Source organism: Trichechus manatus, unplaced genomic scaffold (genome assembly GCF_000243295.1).
Source record: "Trichechus manatus latirostris isolate Lorelei unplaced genomic scaffold, TriManLat1.0 scaffold00001, whole genome shotgun sequence".
Lineage (NCBI taxonomy): Eukaryota > Metazoa > Chordata > Mammalia > Sirenia > Trichechidae > Trichechus > Trichechus manatus.
In genome coordinates, this window is record NW_004443937.1 from 29,075,419 (window position 1) to 29,094,345 (window position 18,927).

General features: G+C 60.3%; 3 protein-coding genes across 5 annotated transcripts; 2 read left to right on the plus strand and 1 right to left on the minus strand.

The window, feature by feature from the left end:
• The first annotated feature begins 2,005 nt into the window (after positions 1-2,005).
• On the plus strand, positions 2,006-9,098 carry SEMA3B (semaphorin 3B). 3 transcript variants are annotated; one of them, XM_004368558.2, is made up of 17 exons: positions 2,006-2,355; positions 3,154-3,311; positions 3,445-3,507; positions 3,909-4,028; positions 4,109-4,202; positions 4,400-4,519; positions 5,305-5,450; positions 5,526-5,637; positions 5,729-5,798; positions 5,888-6,032; positions 6,344-6,563; positions 6,826-6,917; positions 7,003-7,044; positions 7,265-7,422; positions 7,516-7,571; positions 7,658-7,797; positions 8,250-9,098. In XM_004368558.2, the coding sequence occupies exons 1-17, from the start codon at positions 2,247-2,249 to the stop codon at positions 8,649-8,651; spliced, it is 2,247 nt and encodes a 748-aa protein (XP_004368615.1). In that variant the 5' UTR covers positions 2,006-2,246; the 3' UTR covers positions 8,652-9,098. The 3 variants fall into 3 exon arrangements, with proteins under 3 accessions (XP_004368615.1, XP_023587942.1, XP_012413926.1); XM_023732174.1 differs by having other exon boundaries at positions 2,247-2,359; positions 3,053-3,311; positions 8,250-8,689; XM_012558472.2 differs by having other exon boundaries at positions 2,247-2,355; positions 5,526-5,638; positions 5,715-5,798; positions 8,250-8,689.
• A 1,302-nt stretch (positions 9,099-10,400) lies between these two features.
• LSMEM2 (leucine rich single-pass membrane protein 2) lies at positions 10,401-13,337 on the plus strand. The gene is made up of 5 exons (XM_023741803.1): positions 10,401-10,419; positions 10,638-10,696; positions 12,454-12,706; positions 12,783-12,968; positions 13,204-13,337. Exons 1-5 carry the CDS (start codon positions 10,401-10,403, stop codon positions 13,335-13,337), a joined length of 651 nt encoding a protein of 216 aa, XP_023597571.1.
• Positions 13,338-13,813: 476 nt separating this feature from the next.
• On the minus strand, positions 13,814-18,814 carry IFRD2 (interferon related developmental regulator 2). The gene is made up of 12 exons (XM_012554137.2): positions 18,640-18,814; positions 16,665-16,784; positions 16,495-16,579; positions 16,261-16,385; positions 16,021-16,178; positions 15,801-15,851; positions 15,538-15,716; positions 15,354-15,459; positions 14,922-15,059; positions 14,720-14,848; positions 14,549-14,644; positions 13,814-14,405 (listed from the first exon to the last, which is right to left on the minus strand). The coding sequence occupies exons 1-12, from the start codon at positions 18,695-18,697 to the stop codon at positions 14,325-14,327; spliced, it is 1,326 nt and encodes a 441-aa protein (XP_012409591.2). The 5' UTR covers positions 18,698-18,814; the 3' UTR covers positions 13,814-14,324.
• Positions 18,815-18,927: the final 113 nt, after the last annotated feature.

Genomic DNA, 18,927 nt, shown 5'->3' on the forward strand with positions numbered 1-18,927 from the left:
CCAGCAGCCCTCCAGTTGAGAACCACCCCCACCAGATCTCCAGCCCTCCTGTCCCATCTCAGCCAGCTCCTAGGAGCTGAGGTGGCAGCTGCACCCCGTTACCCCCTGCCCCCAGCTCCCCAGCTTCAGAAGGACAGGTGAGGAACCGGAGTCCCTGGAGCCGCCCCAGACCGGGCCGCACTCTCTGCCTGCTATGCGGAGCCACCTGGGACTGGGGGAACTCTGTTGCTTCTTCCTCCTTTGCCTTGACTGGCCACCCCTCTTCCGGGACTGCCGCCTGGGCACCCTTCCGCCTTGAAGCCTGGGAGGGGAGGGGCATCTCTACCTGACCCTCCCTGTGTGCCCACTCGCTTTGCTCTGCCGTCTCTAGCTGGTCCCGGCCGCCTGCCCGGTCACCCGATCTGCCTGATCAGCCCGCCCCCGTAAACTTTATGGCCTGTGGAGGGATTGCAGCTGGGCTGGTGTGGGCGGGGGCTATGCCTTAAAGGAGCCGTTGGAGGGTGCCCTGCGGCCCCTAGGCTTCTCCCCTTCCCCGGGGCAGGAAGGGGCTGGGGTGGGCAGACGCTGCTGCCGGAGTTCTTGGTGGAGTGTGGGAAGGAGGTTGAGTGTTTCTCTCAGCGTTGCAGACCTCACGGGGGCCGGGAAGAGGCAGCGGCAAGTGTCAGCGGAGGGAAGGAGGGAGGTGGGGGTCTTGGCATGCGAGGGACCCCAGGGCTGGGTAGGGATGTGGGTAGAGGGATCTGGGATCTGCCCCAGCAGCTGCATCCCTTGCTTGATCCTACCCTGGGACCTTGCCCTATCCCAAGGCTCCTTTGCCTGGCACCTGCCCTGTCAGCTCTTAGGAAGGAGGGTGGGCATTGAAGCCCTCTGAGGGGTCCAGGGAAGAGCTCAGACTCAGAGAGGTGGAGGGCTCAGAGATGGTGAAACCTTAGGAGAGGCTAAGGAAGTAGAGGGGCAGGGAGGTGGGGGGAGCAGGGAGAGGTTTAGGGATACTGGAGGCTCTGAGAGGGGAGGGAGGGGCAGCTTAACGAAGACCAGAGATGAGAAGCCAGCTTGGGCCCTTGGCTGTCCCCACTCCGTTCCTCTTGGGTCTGAGGCCTGACCTCACAGAATCTCTACCACGCGATCAACCCCTTTCACTCCCTCTGGGGGACAGAGAGGGAGAGGTCAAGTGCTGGCCTAGGGGCTGAGTCAGGTTATGGCAGCAGCCCCAAGTCACAGGCTGAGGCTTCTGCCCATTCCCAGGGACCCAGGCTCTTTGTCTCCTGGGCATCAGGTCTCCCTCTGAGACATGGATTTTACCAGTGTCTCAGAGTTGAAGGGAGTGGTTGATGCTGCTGTGGTTGTACTTGCTCATCTGCATGCTACAGACTTGCATGCACATCTGCATGGCACATACATATGCATACACATGTTGCACAACATACACGTACCACACAGTGCACACAGACTGTACACACTGCCTAGACATGCATGTGCCACATGTCTGAGCATGCATGCATATCTGCACACCTGTGTACATACCACACATACCTACCACACAGTATGCGCGTGACATGCATTCACGTATGCACATACATACACACTGCACATGCACACATGTGCACAGATACACAAAGGGACACACAGAAACAAATTCACATGCACGGGCACCCACATGCTGGCCCCACACCCAAATGTGCCTCTGGGTTATTCTGTGGACCTGTGGGTGCACAGCTACCTCCCGGGGGCCTGACCCCCTCCTGTCACTGTTTTGCTCATTGCGTTTGGTGCCTCTGCGATGACCTCACCAATCTGAGTCCTTGTTGGCACTCTGCCCTCTCCCTCACGGGGTCCTTGTCTGTGTCCCCCAGTGTCCCCAATCTTAGTCCCAGGCTGGCATGAAGTGGGTGCGCAGTGTTTGTGAACTGATGTTTGTGCACATGTATACGGGAGGGGGTGGCTGAGGAGGGTGACGTGGTGGGGCGGGTGCGTGTGTGGGGGTGACCTCGAGGGTGTGCCTAGTGTGGGTGTGTCTGTGACTGTGGCCAGGCAGTGCACCCTCCTAGGGGAGGGCTCCGAAGTGGAATGCGACCCCCCAGCCGCGTGCCCCTAGGGGCTGTAATCTGATCCCTGGGGACTCCCCCCTTGCCTCCCGCCCTCGCTGCCAACTCCTTCTCTTCCAGAACCCGGGGCAGAGTCCAGGGCAGCTCAAGGCTCCTCCACACACTCCCGCTGAACCCTGAGCGCCTTGAGCCGCCACCGGAATGGGGCGGGCCGTGGCCGCCGCCATGATCCCAGGCTTGGCCCTGCTCTGGGCCACGGCACTGGGGGGTGCTGCCCCCAGCCCCCCGCGCCTGAGGCTCTCCTTCCAAGGTGGGTGCACCTGGCAGGCGGGAGGGCTGGGCTCAGGTGGGGAAGGAAAGGGACCCAGCTGGAGCATCGGGTGAGGGGTGCTGTGCTGCTTTTGCCTCCTTTGTGTGCCTGTCACCAGACCCGGGTTCCAGGCTGGTGTGGGGGGACTCAGGTCATCTCCAGTTAACCCTGTCCTGGTCTCCGCCCCGACCTCTCAGCCCACATTCTCCTCAAGCTTTCCTAGAAAGACCCCTTCTGTCCCCATGGCAACAGACTGTGTCTCTGATCCATCTCCCACCCCCAGCCAGACCATGCCCCTGCCACAGAAGCCACAAGTTGAGGTGTGGGGGTCACCAGAGCCCCTTCTCACTCCCCACTGCACAGGAGGGTGGGTCCAAGGCGGCGGCATCCAGCCGGCAGTTCTGCTGAGCTCAGGCTGCTGGTGGGGTGGCAGGGAGGGAACCCTCAGTTTGACTTTGGGGTTGGGGTTCTGGCTGTCCCTACATGCCCGGCCTCCCCCAGAACCCTGGCGTCCACAAACCTGGCCTCCCAGTTCGCCCACCCTGAGACACCGCTTGTCCATGCACGCACAAGCTCAACTTGCTTCCCCTTCCCGCCCACCCCAGCCCACCCCAGCAGCTACACGCGTGCACTTGGGTGGGCCTGTCTTTGCGTGTGTAAACTCACACATGTGTAAACCCACATGTGTGTGAGCCAGGTCACATGTACAACCCTGGCCTGTGAGAGAGAAACCTAGGCAGGGCCCGGGGGAGGCTTCCAGCAGGGCTGCAGAGTCCTCAGTGATGCCTCACCCTGCAGAGCTCCAGGCCCAGCATGGTCTCCGGACCTTCCGGCTGGGGCGGACCTGCTGCTATGAAGCCCTGCTGGTGGATGAGGAGCGCGGACGCCTGTTCGTGGGTGCTGAGAACCACGTGGCCTCCCTCAGCCTGGACAACATCAGCAAGCGGGCCAAGAAGGTGCCAGGGCACCCCAGCCTCAGTGCTGTCCAGGGAAAGAGCCCAGGCATCTCACTCTAGACTGCCTGGAGAGACCCAGGGGGGTGGGACCCAAGTGGAGAGACCCTGACTTGGCTCCCCCTCACCCCCATAGCTGGCCTGGCCGGCCCCCGTGGAATGGCGAGAGGAATGCAACTGGGCAGGGAAGGACATTGGTGTGAGTGCTGGCTGCCTGGGGGGAGTGAGTGGGGAGGGTCAGCCCCTCACGCCATGGACGGGCAGTGCTAAGACAGAGGCCTGTCTGTTCTGACTGGGGTGAGGGCAGGGGGGTTGAGGTGGCTGAGGTCTTGAGGTGGTGAGTCAGGGTGGGGGCCCACGTGATTCTTCTTGGAGGCCTCTGAGTCATGGGGGGGGGGCGCTGTGCAGGCCTATGATTCCCCATGTACCACCCTGGTGAGGGGTAGGCTGGACTGGTCACCAAGGTCACCTGGGTCCCTGTGGCCAATGCTCATCCTTGCATGGGCTGTTGCAGAAGAGAGGAAGGGGCAGGGGTGCCACTGGTGAGCTGGGACCCTTTGAGGGAGGGAGGAGGCCTCACTGCCCTTTCCTGCCCACTAGACTGAGTGCATGAACTTCGTGAAGTTGCTGCATGTCTACAACCACACCCACTTGCTGGCCTGTGGCACGGGAGCCTTCCACCCGACCTGTGCATTTGTGGAGGTGGGCCACCGGCTGGAGGTAAGGCCAGACCTAGGCAGAGAAGGGGGGCAGCAGGTAAGCAAAGGCCTGGCAGTAGCAACCCTCCCCCTGCCTTCCAGGAGCCCGTGCTTCTGCTGGACCTTCGAAGCCTAGAGGACGGCAAGGGGAAGAGTCCTTACGACCCCAGGCATCGGGCTGCCTCCGTGCTGGTGGGTGAGTCCAAAGGCTAGGACCCCAACAGAGATCCTGGAACCCTCAGAGACTCTAGAATGTCATAAAGTCCCAGGACCCCCCTAAAGCCCTGGGTATCCCCCATAGCCTCATGACTCCCCTAGAGTCCCAGGAGCTGCCCAGCCCCTCCCACTCCAAGTGCCCTCAGCCTGGCTGAGCAGCCCTTGCTCTGTCCACAGGGGAGGAGCTGTATTCAGGGGTGGCCGCAGACCTCATGGGCCGGGACTTTACCATCTTCCGCAGCCTGGGCCGGCGGCCGAGTCTCCGCACAGAGCCACACGACTCTCGATGGCTCAACGGTGAGAGGCTGGTGGGCAAGGAAGGAAGGGGTCCTCATTCCCCCCCACAAGGTGGATTCTGAGCAAGGCCCATGAAGTGAGTGACCAGTGGGCGGAGCCAGGTCTCACTGAGCACCTACTGTGTGCCAGGAAGTGGAGGGGGAAGGGGGCCAGTCTGTTGAAGGGAGATATGAACTAATTCCCAAAGCAAAAGAGAGCCAGCCAGCAGGACTGAGGGAAGAGCATTCCAGGCAGAGGGAACAGCTAGTGCAAATGCCCTGAGGCAGGTACATGCCAAGGAAGTGGCTCATGGAGGGAACAGAGGTAAGCGGCTAGGACTATCAGGGGAAAGGGTAGCTTACCCCAAGAGCAATGGGACCCACGGGTCCGGTTTGAAGCAGGGATGGAGCATCTGCTTCCTGGTAGGGAGGAGGATTCACAAGTGAAGGAGAAACTGGATCCCCCATTTCCCTCCTTCCGGATCCACTGGCCTGTGTAACAGTGAAGGGGAGGTCAAAGGCCTCCCAACCTTCCTGGCCTGGAGCCCGGCTAGCCACGGTCTCTGCTGCCCTCTTGTGGCCGCTCCTTGCCTCGCAAGCCCTACCCCTTTGGATTTGGTCCGCGCGGAGCGAGCCGCAACTGAACTCAGTCTTTGAGGCTGGGTTGTCTGTCCGACGCTATATCCGGGGCTCCAGCCGACGCTGAGGGAGGGGAGGAAGCGCGTGAGTCCCGCAGCAGCGGGGTGGGGCGGGTGGTTGACCATACCTGGACCCCACTGATTCAGCGCCTCCTATTTTTGCGGCCAGAGCCCAAGTTCGTTAAAGTCTTTTGGATCCCGGAGAGTGAGAATCCAGACGACGACAAGATCTACTTCTTCTTCCGTGAGTTGGCGGTGGAGGCGGCTCCGGCACTGGGACGCCTATCGGTATCCCGCGTCGGCCAGATCTGCCGGGTAAGGAGTCCCCGGTCCGTCCCGCCCTTTTGCCCTCCCGGGCCCCGCCCTCACCCCCTTTCTTCGCTGTCGCAGAACGACGTGGGCGGCCAGCGCAGCCTGGTCAACAAGTGGACGACCTTCCTGAAGGCACGGCTGGTGTGCTCGGTGCCCGGCGTCGAGGGCGACACCCACTTCGACCAGCTCCGTGAGAGCCGGGATGGGGGATGAGGCGGGGAGGGGGGCTGCGGCGCACACCAGGGGCTCCTCCCTCAGCCACACTACTCCTTCCCCCGCAGAGGACGTGTTCCTGCTGCCGTCGCGGGACCGCTGGAGCCCGCTGCTTTACGCTGTTTTCTCCACGTCCAGGTCAAGGTCTAGAGGGGAGGGGACACCCCTGGAGGGGCCGGCTGGGCTCCCAAGGCACTCCTTCACTCCTCCCTTGTCTTCATCTGCAGCGGCGTCTTCCAGGGCTCCGCAGTGTGCGTGTATAGCATGAACGACGTGCGCCGGGCTTTCCTGGGACCCTTCGCACACAAGGAGGGGCCCATGCACCAGTGGATGTCTTACCAGGGCCGTGTCCCCTACCCGCGGCCGGGCATGGTGCGTGGCCTGGGGAGTCCTTCCACAACCCACGTCAAAACCTCAGGGCTGGAGAATTCGGCCTGGGGTCTTCTTGGTGAATGTAGTTTCTTTTTTTTTTGTTATGGGTGGGAAGATGTCACTGTCATCAGATAGAGCTCCTCAAGGGAAGCCATATTTCCCCCTCAGACTCCCCAGGGCAAGACTGGGTCTCCCCTCTCAGATCCCCAGGGCAGGGCTCTGTCTCCTGCCCCCCAGGTTCCCAGAGGCCTCCAGTGGAGGGCTGCCTACCAGGCTCCCACACCCACACCTCTGCTGTGCCCCCTCACCAGTGCCCCAGCAAGACCTTTGGCACCTTCAGTTCCACCAAGGACTTCCCTGACGACGTCATCCAGTTTGCCCGGAACCATCCCCTCATGTACAATTCGGTTCTGCCCATCGGGGGTCGCCCCCTTTTCCTGCAAGTGGGCGCTGGGTACACTTTCACCCAGATCGTTGTGGACAGAGTAGCAGCTGCTGACGGACACTGGGATGTCCTCTTCATTGGCACAGGTGAGTCCCTCCATGATCACTGATAGGGCCTGATGCAGGCTGCCTGGCCTGGTAGTAGAAGCTCCCTGTTCAGTCCCACCTTCACATCTTTGGGCTGCACTCCGACCACCTCCTTCTGGATGGTGCCCTGATCATTCCAATCCACGCCCTCAATGGACCCAACCGTGGTAAGGGTGGAGGCCTCAAAGTCAGGAAGAAAACCCCCCCCCCAGTGGTTGTCAGGGAACACCGGGGGGGCACTCACCCCTTCTTATCCCTGTAGACATAGGCACAGTGCTGAAGGTAATCTCCGTTCCCAAGGGCGGCAGTCCTAGCTCCGAGGCGCTGCTCCTGGAGGAGCTGCATGCGTTTGAGGTGAGGCCGAGTCTCCGGTTGCCGGGGTTCCCCCCACCCTCCTGAGCCCTGACGGCCCCCCCCCCCGCCCATTCCTCCCTCTCAGGACTCAGCCGCTGTCACAAGCATGCAGATCTCCTCCAAGAGGGTGAGTGACCAGCCCATTGATGGACCGAGTGCCCCACCCCCATGTTCCCCTTGGTAGTTGGCAGCCTCGGGTTCCAGTATAGGTTCTGCCTTGGCTAGACCGTGTGACCTGAATGAGATCTCAGTGTTCCCATCTGACCAGTGGGAGAAGGGATCCCTGACAGGTGGGAGGTGGGCACGAGGCCGCCCTCAGTCAGCCTGGAGTCCCTTATGTCTCCCAGCACCAGCTGTACGTAGCTTCCCGGAGCGCGGTGACCCAGATCGCACTGCACCGCTGCGCTGCCCATGGCCACGCCTGCGCCGAATGCTGCCTGGCACGTGACCCCTACTGCGCCTGGGACGGGGCCACATGCACGCGCTTCCAGCCCAGTGCCAAGAGGTAGGCCCGGCTGGGGGGCCGGCTGCTGGGAGGGAGCCCTAGGGTCTTTCATTACCAGGGTGGAAGGGTTCACCGAGGCTCCAATGTTCTCAGGCGGTTCCGGCGGCAAGACGTAAGGAATGGCGATCCCAGTACTCTTTGCTCGGGAGGTGAGTGCCCCAGCCGCCTTCACCCATCAGCCCCAGAAGGCACCCTGCCCCACCCTGCCTGAATCTGACATCCCCCTCGCCCCCAGACTCCTCGCGCCCTACGCTACCGGAGCGGAAGGTGTTCGGCGTGGAGGGCGACAGCGTCTTCCTGGAATGTGAGCCCCGCTCTCTGCAGGCGCACGTGAACTGGACCTTCCAGCGCGCAGGGGAGCAGTCCCAAACCCAGGTGAGCCTCGCTCCGCCCCTCCCAACCAGGCCTCTGTCCAACCCTGGCTAAGGAGGCCCTTGGCCTACCCCTCACATCTAGGTGAGGCCCCCATCTCACCAAACTCCTTGCTCACCCCTTCCAGTTTCGTCCCTTACCTGCACCCCGAGTCCAAGTGAGGTACCATCCCACCCATTTTAGGCTCCGGACTTCTCCCACACCAGGGAGAAGCCCCGCCCCGGCCATTGAGGTCTCTGGCCTGCCCCCCCCCCCCCATTCAGGTGAACCCTGCACCATTCGGGTCTCCACTTGCAGACCACTGGCCCGGATGCATCCAACCTTCAAGTGTGTACCCCAGAGCGCCCCTTTTCCCACTTAGCCCCCGATGCCCCTTTGCCTCTCCGTCCCTTGCTGGGGCCGGAGAGCCCTCTTCTAGGCCCCGACGACCCGTCTCACGCCGGCCCCGCCTGCAGGTGCCAGCGGAGGGACGCGCCCAGCACACCCCACAGGGGCTGCTGCTACGCGGGCTGCTGCGCGGGGACTCAGGCGTGTACTTGTGTACCGCGGTCGAGCAAGGCTTTTCGCAGCCGCTGCGCCGCCTGGCGCTGCACGTGCTGAACGCTGTGCAGGCCGAGAGGCTGGCGCGGGTTGAGGAGGCTGCGCCAGCCGCGCCGCCAAGCCCCAAGCTCTGGTACCGGGACTTCCTGCAGCTGGTGGAGCCAGGCGGCGGCGGTGCGAGCTCCCTGCGCATGTGTCGCCCACCTCCCGCGCCGCGCCTGCTGCCTAACGAGCCGCGGAGGAAGGGCCGCAACCGGCGGACGCATACCCCGGAGCCGCGTGCTGAGCGGGGCCCGCGCAGTGCCGTGCACTGGTGACCAGGCCGTCCCCATGCCGGGAACCAGACGGGAGATAACGGGCGAGAGAGAGGAAGACAGACTCCGGGACTAGGAGATGGAGGAGTGGGGGCCGGGCACACTGCTGACCCTGGCCGATGGAGACACCCGCTGACAGGCCCCAGCCGAGGGGCAGCCGCGCCGGCTTATTTATTAACAGATAAACCTTGAATGTAGCCCCGGGAGGGGTGGCCCAGGCTGGCCACAGAGGTCCGCTGGTCAGGAGGGGGCCAGAGAAGCAGGACTCTAGAGCAACCACCGGGGCCAGGGAGGTGCCCGGAGTGCCCACCCTGGGGGAGACACCCCTTCTTGGGCAGCGAGCAGGAAGCTATGAACAGGCCAGACTGCTGGGGGCAGGGGTGGGGGCAGGCCGACTGTACTAAAGTAACACAATAAACACATTATCAGCCGAAGCTGGAGCAGCCGCAGTGGGCAGCCGCTAGTCCTAGGGCTTGCTGTGTGGCCTTGGGCACCTTCCCAGCAGTTTCAGGGCCTCAGTGTGTCCTATCCAAGGACACATGGTGAGGATTAAAGGTGGTTCCCCTGTGACCAAGCAGGGTTTGTAGGGCCTTTGAGGATACACAGTACGTTCTGGATAACTTCAGGGGCCAAGTGCTACGAAAAAAATAAAACTAGGTGATGTGGAAGAGTATGAGCAGAAGGCCCCACTAACGGGGTGACATTTGAGCTGAATGACCAGGAGTCAGCAACGGGAATATCGGGGGCAGAACATTTCAGGAGGAGGGAACAGCCAGTGCAAAGGCCCTGAAGAGGGAACAAGCTTCCCATTTTTGAGGAACATCAAGGCAGTCACTATGACATAATGGAGTGACAGATTATGGATATTTTAGGAGGTAGAGCCCATGGCCTTGCTTTGCCCCAGTTGGGAAGGAGGGACACAGGGTCCAGTTACAGAGGGTGGGAAGATAATGGGGACCACAGCTGGATCACTTCCTCAGGCTCCAAGGCTAAGTAGGTACCTGCATCCTCACATAACCTTATGTGACCTGTGTGTGCTTGTGGGGAGGCGAGGAGGATATAAACTGCACTGTGCTTCAGACATATGGTTCCATCTCTGTTCTCCTGTGGATCCTGCCAGGGAAGAACCAGTTATTCCTGTTTTACAGATGAGGACTGAGGCCAGAGGGCGGCAATCCTTTATCCAAGTTTATAAGCTTAGTAATAACTTTTATCAGTTGGGCCAGCATATTGGGAGGGGGTGTGTGCGTCTCTGCTCCCTGGTGGCACGCTGAGCCCTGAGTCCTCATGGCACTGAGCTCTGGCTGCCCACTGCCCCCACGTTTGCTGGGAGGAGAGGCCAGCGGGGCTGTGGAAGGGGTTTGCTGAGATGGAGATGCACAGGGTATCCTTGCACGTCTTGGCTGCCACATGGGGCACTGTTGGAGGCCGAGCCCTAGGTGGCTGGTGTGGAGACCCAGAGTCCCATGCATGTACAGGGTGGTATGGTTCCTGAGTGGCGCCCTGAGCACAGGCACTAGTGGAGGCGTGCACTTGGGTAGCCAGTTCAGGCTGGGCCATGTGGGTCACTCTGCCCCTTCCTAGGGCTGAGCTACCCCTCTAAATATAGCACAGTGGGCTGAGCTCAGACCTATTTTAGGCCCAGAATGGGAGGTGGCCAGGCCTTCTCCTGGCCCTCACAGAAGCCACTGTTGCCTCTGTCCAGTTCTGCTACTGGGCGCCGTCACTGGTCCCGACTGCCCACTACCCACCATGCCCGAGGTCCGAGAAGGTAGGAGAGGGTGACCACAAGGGGAGGGCATGATCCCAGACGAGTGATCCCATGGACCATACAGACCTACCCTGATCTCATTTCTTTGGCTGGTCATCAGTGACCTGTCCTATCTCCAGAGAAAACAGACCTGCCCCTATGCATGGAGACGTCTGCTATGCCTGGAACCCCCCCTCACCTCAGGCCCTCCCTGCCTTACTTTCCTTTGCCGGGGACAGCACAGGAGGTGGAGGGGAGCTGCCCAGTTGGCTGTGGTTCAGCTACAGGTTGTGCCCAAGTGGGTGTGTGGGCATCCAGGCAGTTGCCTGGCCAGTTCAGCTCTTCCTTCAGGGAGGAAGCTGGAACTGCAGGCGGGTAACTGGCCAGGGAACTGGGAGCAGACAGGCCTCTGGCCTCCCCCACCCTGGGCCTCAGTGTCCCCAACAGCTGATGGTCAGGCTCCCTTGGCCTGGCCAGACTGACTCAGGTAGTCAAGACCTTGGAGGCCATTCACCTAACCGCTCTCAGAGGAGCCTCAGCAGCAGGGAACCAGGTGTGCAGCTAGCTTCAGGTACAGTACAGGATGCAGAGCCTGCTGCCAGGGCTTCAGCTATGGTCCACAGCCCAGCTCGGCCAACTCCCCTTGATGCATCTGTATTACATTTTCAGCATTTTACACTGGATGGGAAGAGCCTGGCCCCTGTTGGGGGGGAATGTTTGCCTCCTTTTGGGGTCTTAACAACAGCATTTATTGTCTTTTTTTCCTGGTAACAAACAGAATCCATGTTCAATTTAGAAAGTGAGAAAAGCACAGCAAAGTGCAAAGAGGGGTTTAATATGACCTCCAACCCACCTACCCGCACATGACCAACAGCATGTATTACTGTTTTACTTGCTCAAGGGGACATTTCCAAGAAATCACAAAGGTCAAGTTACTGTCCTAAGAGTGACAGGTCTAGAGTTCCTCCTGCCACCCTTGCCCCCATCAGGTGTGCCCCCCACAAACATACTTTGTTATCTAGCTATTAGCTGCGCATCTGGAGGTCTTAAGAGGCCAAGATAATAAAAGTAACCAGGTCAAAGAATAGCCAGAAAAAAACAGAATCAAATATTTAAAAATCACAACATAAACACACCTATAGGGGGCAGGGTGGGGTTCAAATCACCAGAAAAGTACACAGACCTCAGCGATGAAATGGGCAGCGGCTGTGAATAAATCCCGAGCAGGAAGTCACGCCTTTAATGGCCAAGCTCCCCAGGCAGAGAAAGCCAAATCAAATCAGTCAAGAAAGGCCTTTTCTCCTCTCTCAAATTAGCAAACATTATCTACGTACACGTGTGTATGTACGTATTTTATTTCAGTGGGAGTGGGGATGCCTCATGTTGGTGATGCTGGACAGCCATTCTGGAGGACAATTTGATAAGAGCTTTAAGAAGATCCTTGCTCTTTGATCTAGTAATTCCATTTCTGGGAATCTGTCTTTAATAACTGTCAGAAATTGGGGAAAACCTTCATACTCAACGATGGACGTCCTTTTGGGGTTATTTCTGAAAGGAACTGGAAACCACGTAAATGTCCAGGTGGCCTCACAGGGATGCCCACAGGGACAGACGCAGCAGTATGGGAAGCGGTCTGATAATAGAGATGGTCTCCTGCCATGCCGTTGAGTGAAAACAGCAGGGTTCACAAGAGCACAGGAGCAGCATACGGAGAATGCTAAAGAACGAAGAACCAAGGCCAGGGGGGAAAGACACAGCAAAGGCTAGAGAGGGGCTGCTTCTGTGCCGGGCGGAGGAGCGGGCACCAGGCCTGATGGCTGCCTCACAGGGTTTGCAGGGAAAACTGACAGCAGAAGAGGCAGGACTGAATTCCATGCACTGTGGGTGAAGTCTTGCAAGGCTGAAAAACTATTCACTAGAGACGAGCAGGCAGCAGCAGCCTGAAAGTCCTGGAGCCGAGAAGGAAGCAAACATAAGCAAGTCTAGCCCACCTCTTGCCACCGCGCATACAAACAGGCCTAAGGGGGTCTGAGATCACCCCGACTCCAAACCAAGGATTACCCTGAGTCAGTTTTGCGTCATCTGGAGCCAAATGGCCCACTGTCCCCATCCTCCAAGAGTCCCTGCTTCCTGAGGCCGCCTGGGGAGGAGGCAGGGAGTGGCCAGCTGCTGAGCCTGCTCCACACTGCCCCTGCAGATACTGTGGCGCCTACACTGAGCCTGAGCGGCAGCGCATCACTGGCCCCCAACCACGTGCAGGAGGTGTGCCTGCACCAGGTGGAGTCCATCAGCGACCTACACAGCGGAGGTGAGAGGACAGGGGTACCGGGAGGGAGGAGAGCAGGTGCACCCACTGCCCTCCTGATACCCCACCTGCCCCACAGGCTCACTGCGCCCCTACCTGGCCGAGGAGGGACGGCCATGGGAAGAACTGCTGGGGGTCTTGCCACCGTCACTGTGCGCCCAGGCTGGTTGTGGCCCTGTGCATGGCCGTGGGGGCTTTCTGCTGCTGCTCACACTGCTGGTGCTCACCTGTCTGGCTCTTGCCGTCCTGGCCGTCTACCTGAGTGGTATGGATGGTGTTCATGCTGGTGGGAACCAAGGGCAAGGCAGTGGGAGCGGGAGGCCCTTCCATGTGGTTAGACGGCACAGCCAGAGACAGCAGCAGGGGGTTGGGGGGGGATGGGACGTAGGACAGTGTCCATGGGCACCCCTGGTGCTGGGGCTGAGGGGTTGAGGGGCGGTACCTGGCTGACAACCCACCCACCTCCCCACCTCCCCACGTCCCTTGCCTGCCTGCTGTAGTGCTGCAGAGTGAATCCCTGCGTGTCCTGGCGCACACATTGCGGACACAAGAGGAGACGCTACTCAAACTCCGGCTTGCCAGCCTCAGCCAGCTTCGGAGGCTCAACCTGAGTGAGGCCCGAGCACCCAGCTGAGGCGCTGCCTGGACCTGGGGCCTGGGGGTGTGTAGAGGGGGAAATAAAGTGGCCATCAGTAGGGCTCTCCTCTCCCGCCGCTGGCCACATCTGCACTACTTCCTTGGTAAGGCTTTTATACAAGAGCAGGACCTGAGCCCACAGCTGCCAGACTCTCCTGACCACTGCAGGCCAGGTCTAGGCAAGGCTTCTGGTGCCAAGGCCCTGCCTGGGTGGCCCAAGGTCAGAGGAGGGGGCACAGCCTCCTGGCAACTCCTGTAGCCTGTCAGCACCCTCTGGCCACCCCCAGATAGCAGGTTGAAGTCCAGAAATAGCTGCCTACCACCTCCACTCCTGTCATCCAGCCTCTGCCAGGCCTCCCAGTGGGGGTCCGGCTGCAGTTTCCAAGACAGCCTGGGCTCTGAGGAGGAGGAGGGGGCCACTTGGGGAGAGGCTGCCTTGGAGGGCAAAGGTGACACAGGGAGAACCAGCTGGGCCCAAGCATAGGATGGTGGAGGGGAAGGGACAGGCAGAAACACCCAGAGGCCAGGACCACAGAAGACTGAGCATTCTGTTTAATTGTCTCTAATAATCTTAAAAAATCAGCACAGAAATCCATTCCAGGTAGCCTCACCTGCCCATCTGCTGTGGTGGCTGTCCAGATGCCCTGCTGTTCCCCCCCACCCCCCAACAGGTGGATTAAGGCCTGAGAAGAACGAGGAAGGAACAGTCCCCCAGCACCTCAATGCCTATCCTACAGCCTGGGACGGGCACATGTCTGGCCAGGCCTGAGACAGGGCAGGAAGAGGCGACAGGGCTGAGTACAGGGGCAAAGGGCCAGGGTCCCAAGCAGCGTGGCTGCCAGCTCCCCCACCCTCATGTCTGTTTTTGGTCTTGTCATTAAAAAAATAAAGCGACAATTACTGGCGGAAACCAGTCATTGCACTGTCTTCTGTTAAAAAAACACGGGCAAGGGTGTGGACAGTCTCCTCTCCAGCTGGTCCTGCTTCACAGAATGTCTGCCCGCTTGTCCCGCACGCGGCTGCGTGCCTTGGTCCGGGCTTTGAAGGCGGCAGCGTTGTACAGGTGCTGGAGGGGCAGCGGGTGATGACCTGGTGAGCTGGCAAGAGGGAAGCCCAGGGCTCCAGGGCTCCTCCTCTAGCCCCTGCAGAGCCCCAGTCTCCCAGGAAACATGGGAATGGAGGAAAGATAAAGGTGGCGAGAGTGCAAACCTTCTCAAAGCGTGAAATCTTGTAGGCTTTTAGAGCAGCAGCATCCAGCACCAGTACAGGGCCCAGACCAAAGATGTCACGGAGTAGCTCATTGTTCTGGGGACAAAGATAGCAGTGAGATCAAGCCAGGTGGAAGCAGCCCTTCCTGCCCCCACCCTGTCTGCCCCTCACCTGGAGGTGGTGGTGCATGCCAGAACCCAGCACATCCTTGAAGGCGGTGTAGACACGGCGCCGGGCCCAGCTGTCCACATAGAGCACCTCGAGCCCGAAGCGGACTGTCTCTTCCTCACACTCGCCGCCCTGCAGGGTAGATAGGGCTTGGCTACTATGCCTAGGGGCGTATTCCCACTGGGACACACGCCTTCTCACACACCTCGACAAAGTGCAGCACAGCGCGGAAAGTTGAGCGCTGGCGCCGGCGGTCAGCCTTGGCCCGGTACTTGTTGCTGTCAGTGGCCAGGGTGCGCAGGGCACTACAGAGGGCCTCCATCTCCTCATAAATAAAGTCTTCCTGCAGGGGAGCGACAGGGCACGCGGGCAGGACCTGAGCGCTGCTGGCTCTCAACATGGGCCACCCAAGCTCTTCCTTCATTGACAAAGCCCTTCTCTTCCTCTCCTGCCTGGCCCCGAGTCCCTCCTTGGCCCCTGCCTAGGCTGGACACCCCTGCTCAATGCCCCCATCACAGGACCTCCCCTCCACACTGGGCTAAGGTTGCCCTCTTCTCTGTGGCATCCCCTGCATCCAGCCTTGGGTGGGAGGGGCAGGTGGCATCAGCAGGCACCATTCCCCACCCGTCTCCTGCACCTCAAGGTCCCGGGCGAGCTCAAAGAGCAACGCGATGGTCTCGCCAGCAGCGATCCGCAGGTTCACACTCTCGCTGGTCAAGAGCTGGGGCAGCCGGGGCAGCTGCCTGCGAAAAGGGCAGGCTGAGCTTCATGGGTAGGTGGGGGGCCTCCTCTCCTTTCCTTTTCCCTCCCAGAGCCCCTACCTGTCAAGGATGTGGCTGATGTGGGTGCTGGGGCAGATGGTGAGCAGCAATGCCCAGGCCTGCAGGGCAGCACACAGCAGGCCGTGAAAGCTGGCAGGGGCCACAGGGGCTGTGGAGCCACCCACACTGCAAGCCCGGCTAAAAACACCTTCCAAGCAAGTAAGGCAAGAGACCAGGTCCTAGGGACACAAGGAGGTGGGGGACGGCTCAGGGGCAGAGTGAGGGCATAGGTGCTCTACCACCTGCCCCCAAAGGCCACTCACCTGGACATCGGCAGCAGCCACATAACAGCCCAAGCTGAGAGCAGAAGCACACTGTTGGGACGAGGGCAAAGTTGGGTCACAGTCAGGAGTGTGAGCCTGGGTTCCCAGTCATGAGCCTCACAGCCCCTCAGAGTAGAGGAGTCTGGAGTTAAGTGGAACCCACCACTCTGCTTAGGGATGGCGGTGGGAGGGTAGTGTCATCAAGCATGGGAACACTCACGTGGAGCCGCGCAGCAGGGCTAGCTGTGCCGTCGTTGAGCACGGAGACCAGCAGGGGCTGTAGGCTGTGGAACAGCTCCTCACCCTTGGGCCCAGGGCCCAGCTGCACACAAAAGAGACCCAGCACAGCAGCAGCCAGGGCCTGCTCCTCACCTTTCCCTAGGGGATGCTTTCCATTAGCCTGTGCACCAAGGGTCAGCACCCTTCCAGTTCAGGTTCCCCCCACACTCCCGCTCCCAACCTTTCCTGAGGCACTTTTCCAGGGCATCAGCCAGTGTGAGGCGGCGCTCCAGCAAGAAGTCAGGAAGTAGGTGGGATGCCAGGGCCAGGCGCAGGTTCTCCAGGGCACCTTGCCGGGTCTTGGCACTGGTGGGGGCAGAGAAGGAGGGTCATGTGGACCTGCCCACCCTTGGTCACAACTGGCATGGGCTGAGCAGGGATATGCATGTAGGAGTTGGCTGGCGGCTGGGGGTACCTCTTGTCTGTAAGGCAGTCCACATACTCCTTCAGCTTATCCTCGAGATCTTCCTGCTGAGCCTGCTCATCCACAGCATCGCCCCCTGCAAAGCCAGCTGGTCAGTCCCGCTTCCTGCCCTTGTCTACGGAGCCCCCACTGAGCCCTTGCCTGCTCCCACCAGCTCTCACCAAGGCAGTCCTCTGCTGTGACACTGAGAAGGCTGGGGCATTCACTGGTGGTGCTGCGGGCCTCGCTGGCTGCCTCATCCTCACTGGAACCTGAGTCAGCTTGGGCACTGCTCCGGGCACCTGGGGAAGGCAGAACGGGGTGCTTGGCCTGCCTCCACTGGTGAGGGATGGCTGGAGGTACCTCACCCCAGCCCCATGACCCAGCAAGACAGAATGTAGCCCCCTCTCAGAGATAAGAAAACAGAGGCTGAGGTGGGCAGCACAGGAGCTGATGCAGGAGGCACTGGGCCAGGAAGCAGGAGAAAGGGAAGGTCTATCTACTGGATGGTATTAGGTACCAGGCCCAGCCTAGGGACACCCTGTCAGGCTTGGTGGGCAGTGTCCTCCTGAGGCCAGAGCCCTCTTTAAGGACTAGGAGGCAGGTAGAGGCAGAAGGAGCTGCACAATCCTCATCTAGGCCTGTGGCCCAGCCTGGAGTGGGGCCATGTACAGGCAGATCCTGGGTGAGATCAGCTACCAGCCCGGATTATGACCACAAAGTAAGCAGGATGAGGGTCAGGGGCTTAGATTCTAGAATCAGACAGACCCAGGTTTCATATCGTGGCTCCACATCTTTACAGGCATATAACCAGGTCAGGTAACCAAACTCAGTTTTTCCATCTGCAAAACAGATGCAAAAGCATCTCTTTTGGGATAGATGGGTAAAAACAATGACTAAACAAGTTACTTGTTATAGTTCTTCCGTGGGCCAACAATCTTACCAGGCTGTCTATCGGACCTGGGGGCAACAGCCCAGCTCCTAGGAGGTGGGTAGGTACCCTAGGCTTCAAGCATACTATCCTCTAAGCCTCCCTGGGTCCACCCTGGGCCTTCAGCCCTGAGTGATAAGACACAAAAGCTCCTCCCAACACTAGAAGTAGCAGCAGAAAGTGAAGTGACCCTCGACTGTGTGAGTCCCTGAAGATGGGTGAACACAGCGGGTGTCCAGGTCAGCAGGGCTGGAGCACTCTGGTGCAGGGATTCTACCCAAGGTGAGCTGACAGCTGGGCAGGTTCTGGTCACCTGACTGGCTGCATTTCTCAGGAAATACTCTCCTTGCCTGACGGACAAAGTCCAGCTCATTGGTCTCGGCTCACCTTCTCTTTCACCACTGCCTGCCAAAGCAGCCCAGCCTTTGCATAACTTGTTCCCTTGGCGTGCTGCTGTCTTTCCTACCTTCTCAGGACTCACAGAAGCTCCACCCCTGGGAAGTCTCTCCAGTTCCTAAGTCTGGGGCTGACACCACTTGGTGAACATGTCCCAGCACTGGTCCTTTGGGTTTGTCACTACCCACTTAAGATGTCCCTCGACCCAAGTCCCATTAGGGCAGTGGCCAGGTCAGGGCTGTGCCCCACGGATGTCCCATTCATGCACAGTAAACATATATGTTTACTACACCAAGTCACACTCCTGGTCGACGCTGATAAGTGAGTCCAGGACTGCCCAGGGTTCCAGTGCGTGGGCTCCCTACATCCCCTCGTGGGCCAGGCCCGCCGAGGCCAGACTCCTACCGCTTCCCGCTGGCCCTCCCTCTCCCTCAGTTCTCCCGGGCAGGCCGGGCTTCCCGCCAACTTCCTCGTCCAGTCCGGGAAAATATTAGGCTTGGCGAGGGGGCCGGCTACCCTCCCTTTCTGGCGAGTCTGTCCAACCCAGCAGGCAGCTGCGGTGGGGTGGAGAGGCAATGGAAAAACTGAGGGAAGTACCTGCCGGACTATGGCCGGGAGCGCGGGCTCCAGACAGAGCGCAGCACGCCTAAGTTGGGCGCACACGTGGCCGATGCTTCCCGGGGCACGTGACGGCCGCAGGGGAGTTCCGGAAGGCGGCACCAGGCTGATTGAGGCGGAGATCCCCACCGCAGGACCCTCGGAGTCACCGACAGGGACACATGCAGAGTCCCCGCTCTCCGCCCATCAACTACCCCGCGCCCCCTACTCACCCCCTCCGCGGCGCTGGCTGCCCTTGCGAGGCGCGTTCCCCTTGCGGGCGCGGGGCATGCCGAAAACCGAACACAGGGGGCGCGGGGTCAGGGACCTGGCGGGCGGGGGCTCCGGACCAGCGAGACACCGGCCGGTGCGCAGAGATGAGACTTCGGCAAGCTACTGGAGCCACACGCCGCGCGCTCCACCATCTTCGCGAGGCGCCCCGCCCTGCCAAACGGGCCGCCGGGAAGGCGAGTGCCTGGTCATCCGGCTCAGACCTTCATACACGCGGCCGAAACTACTGT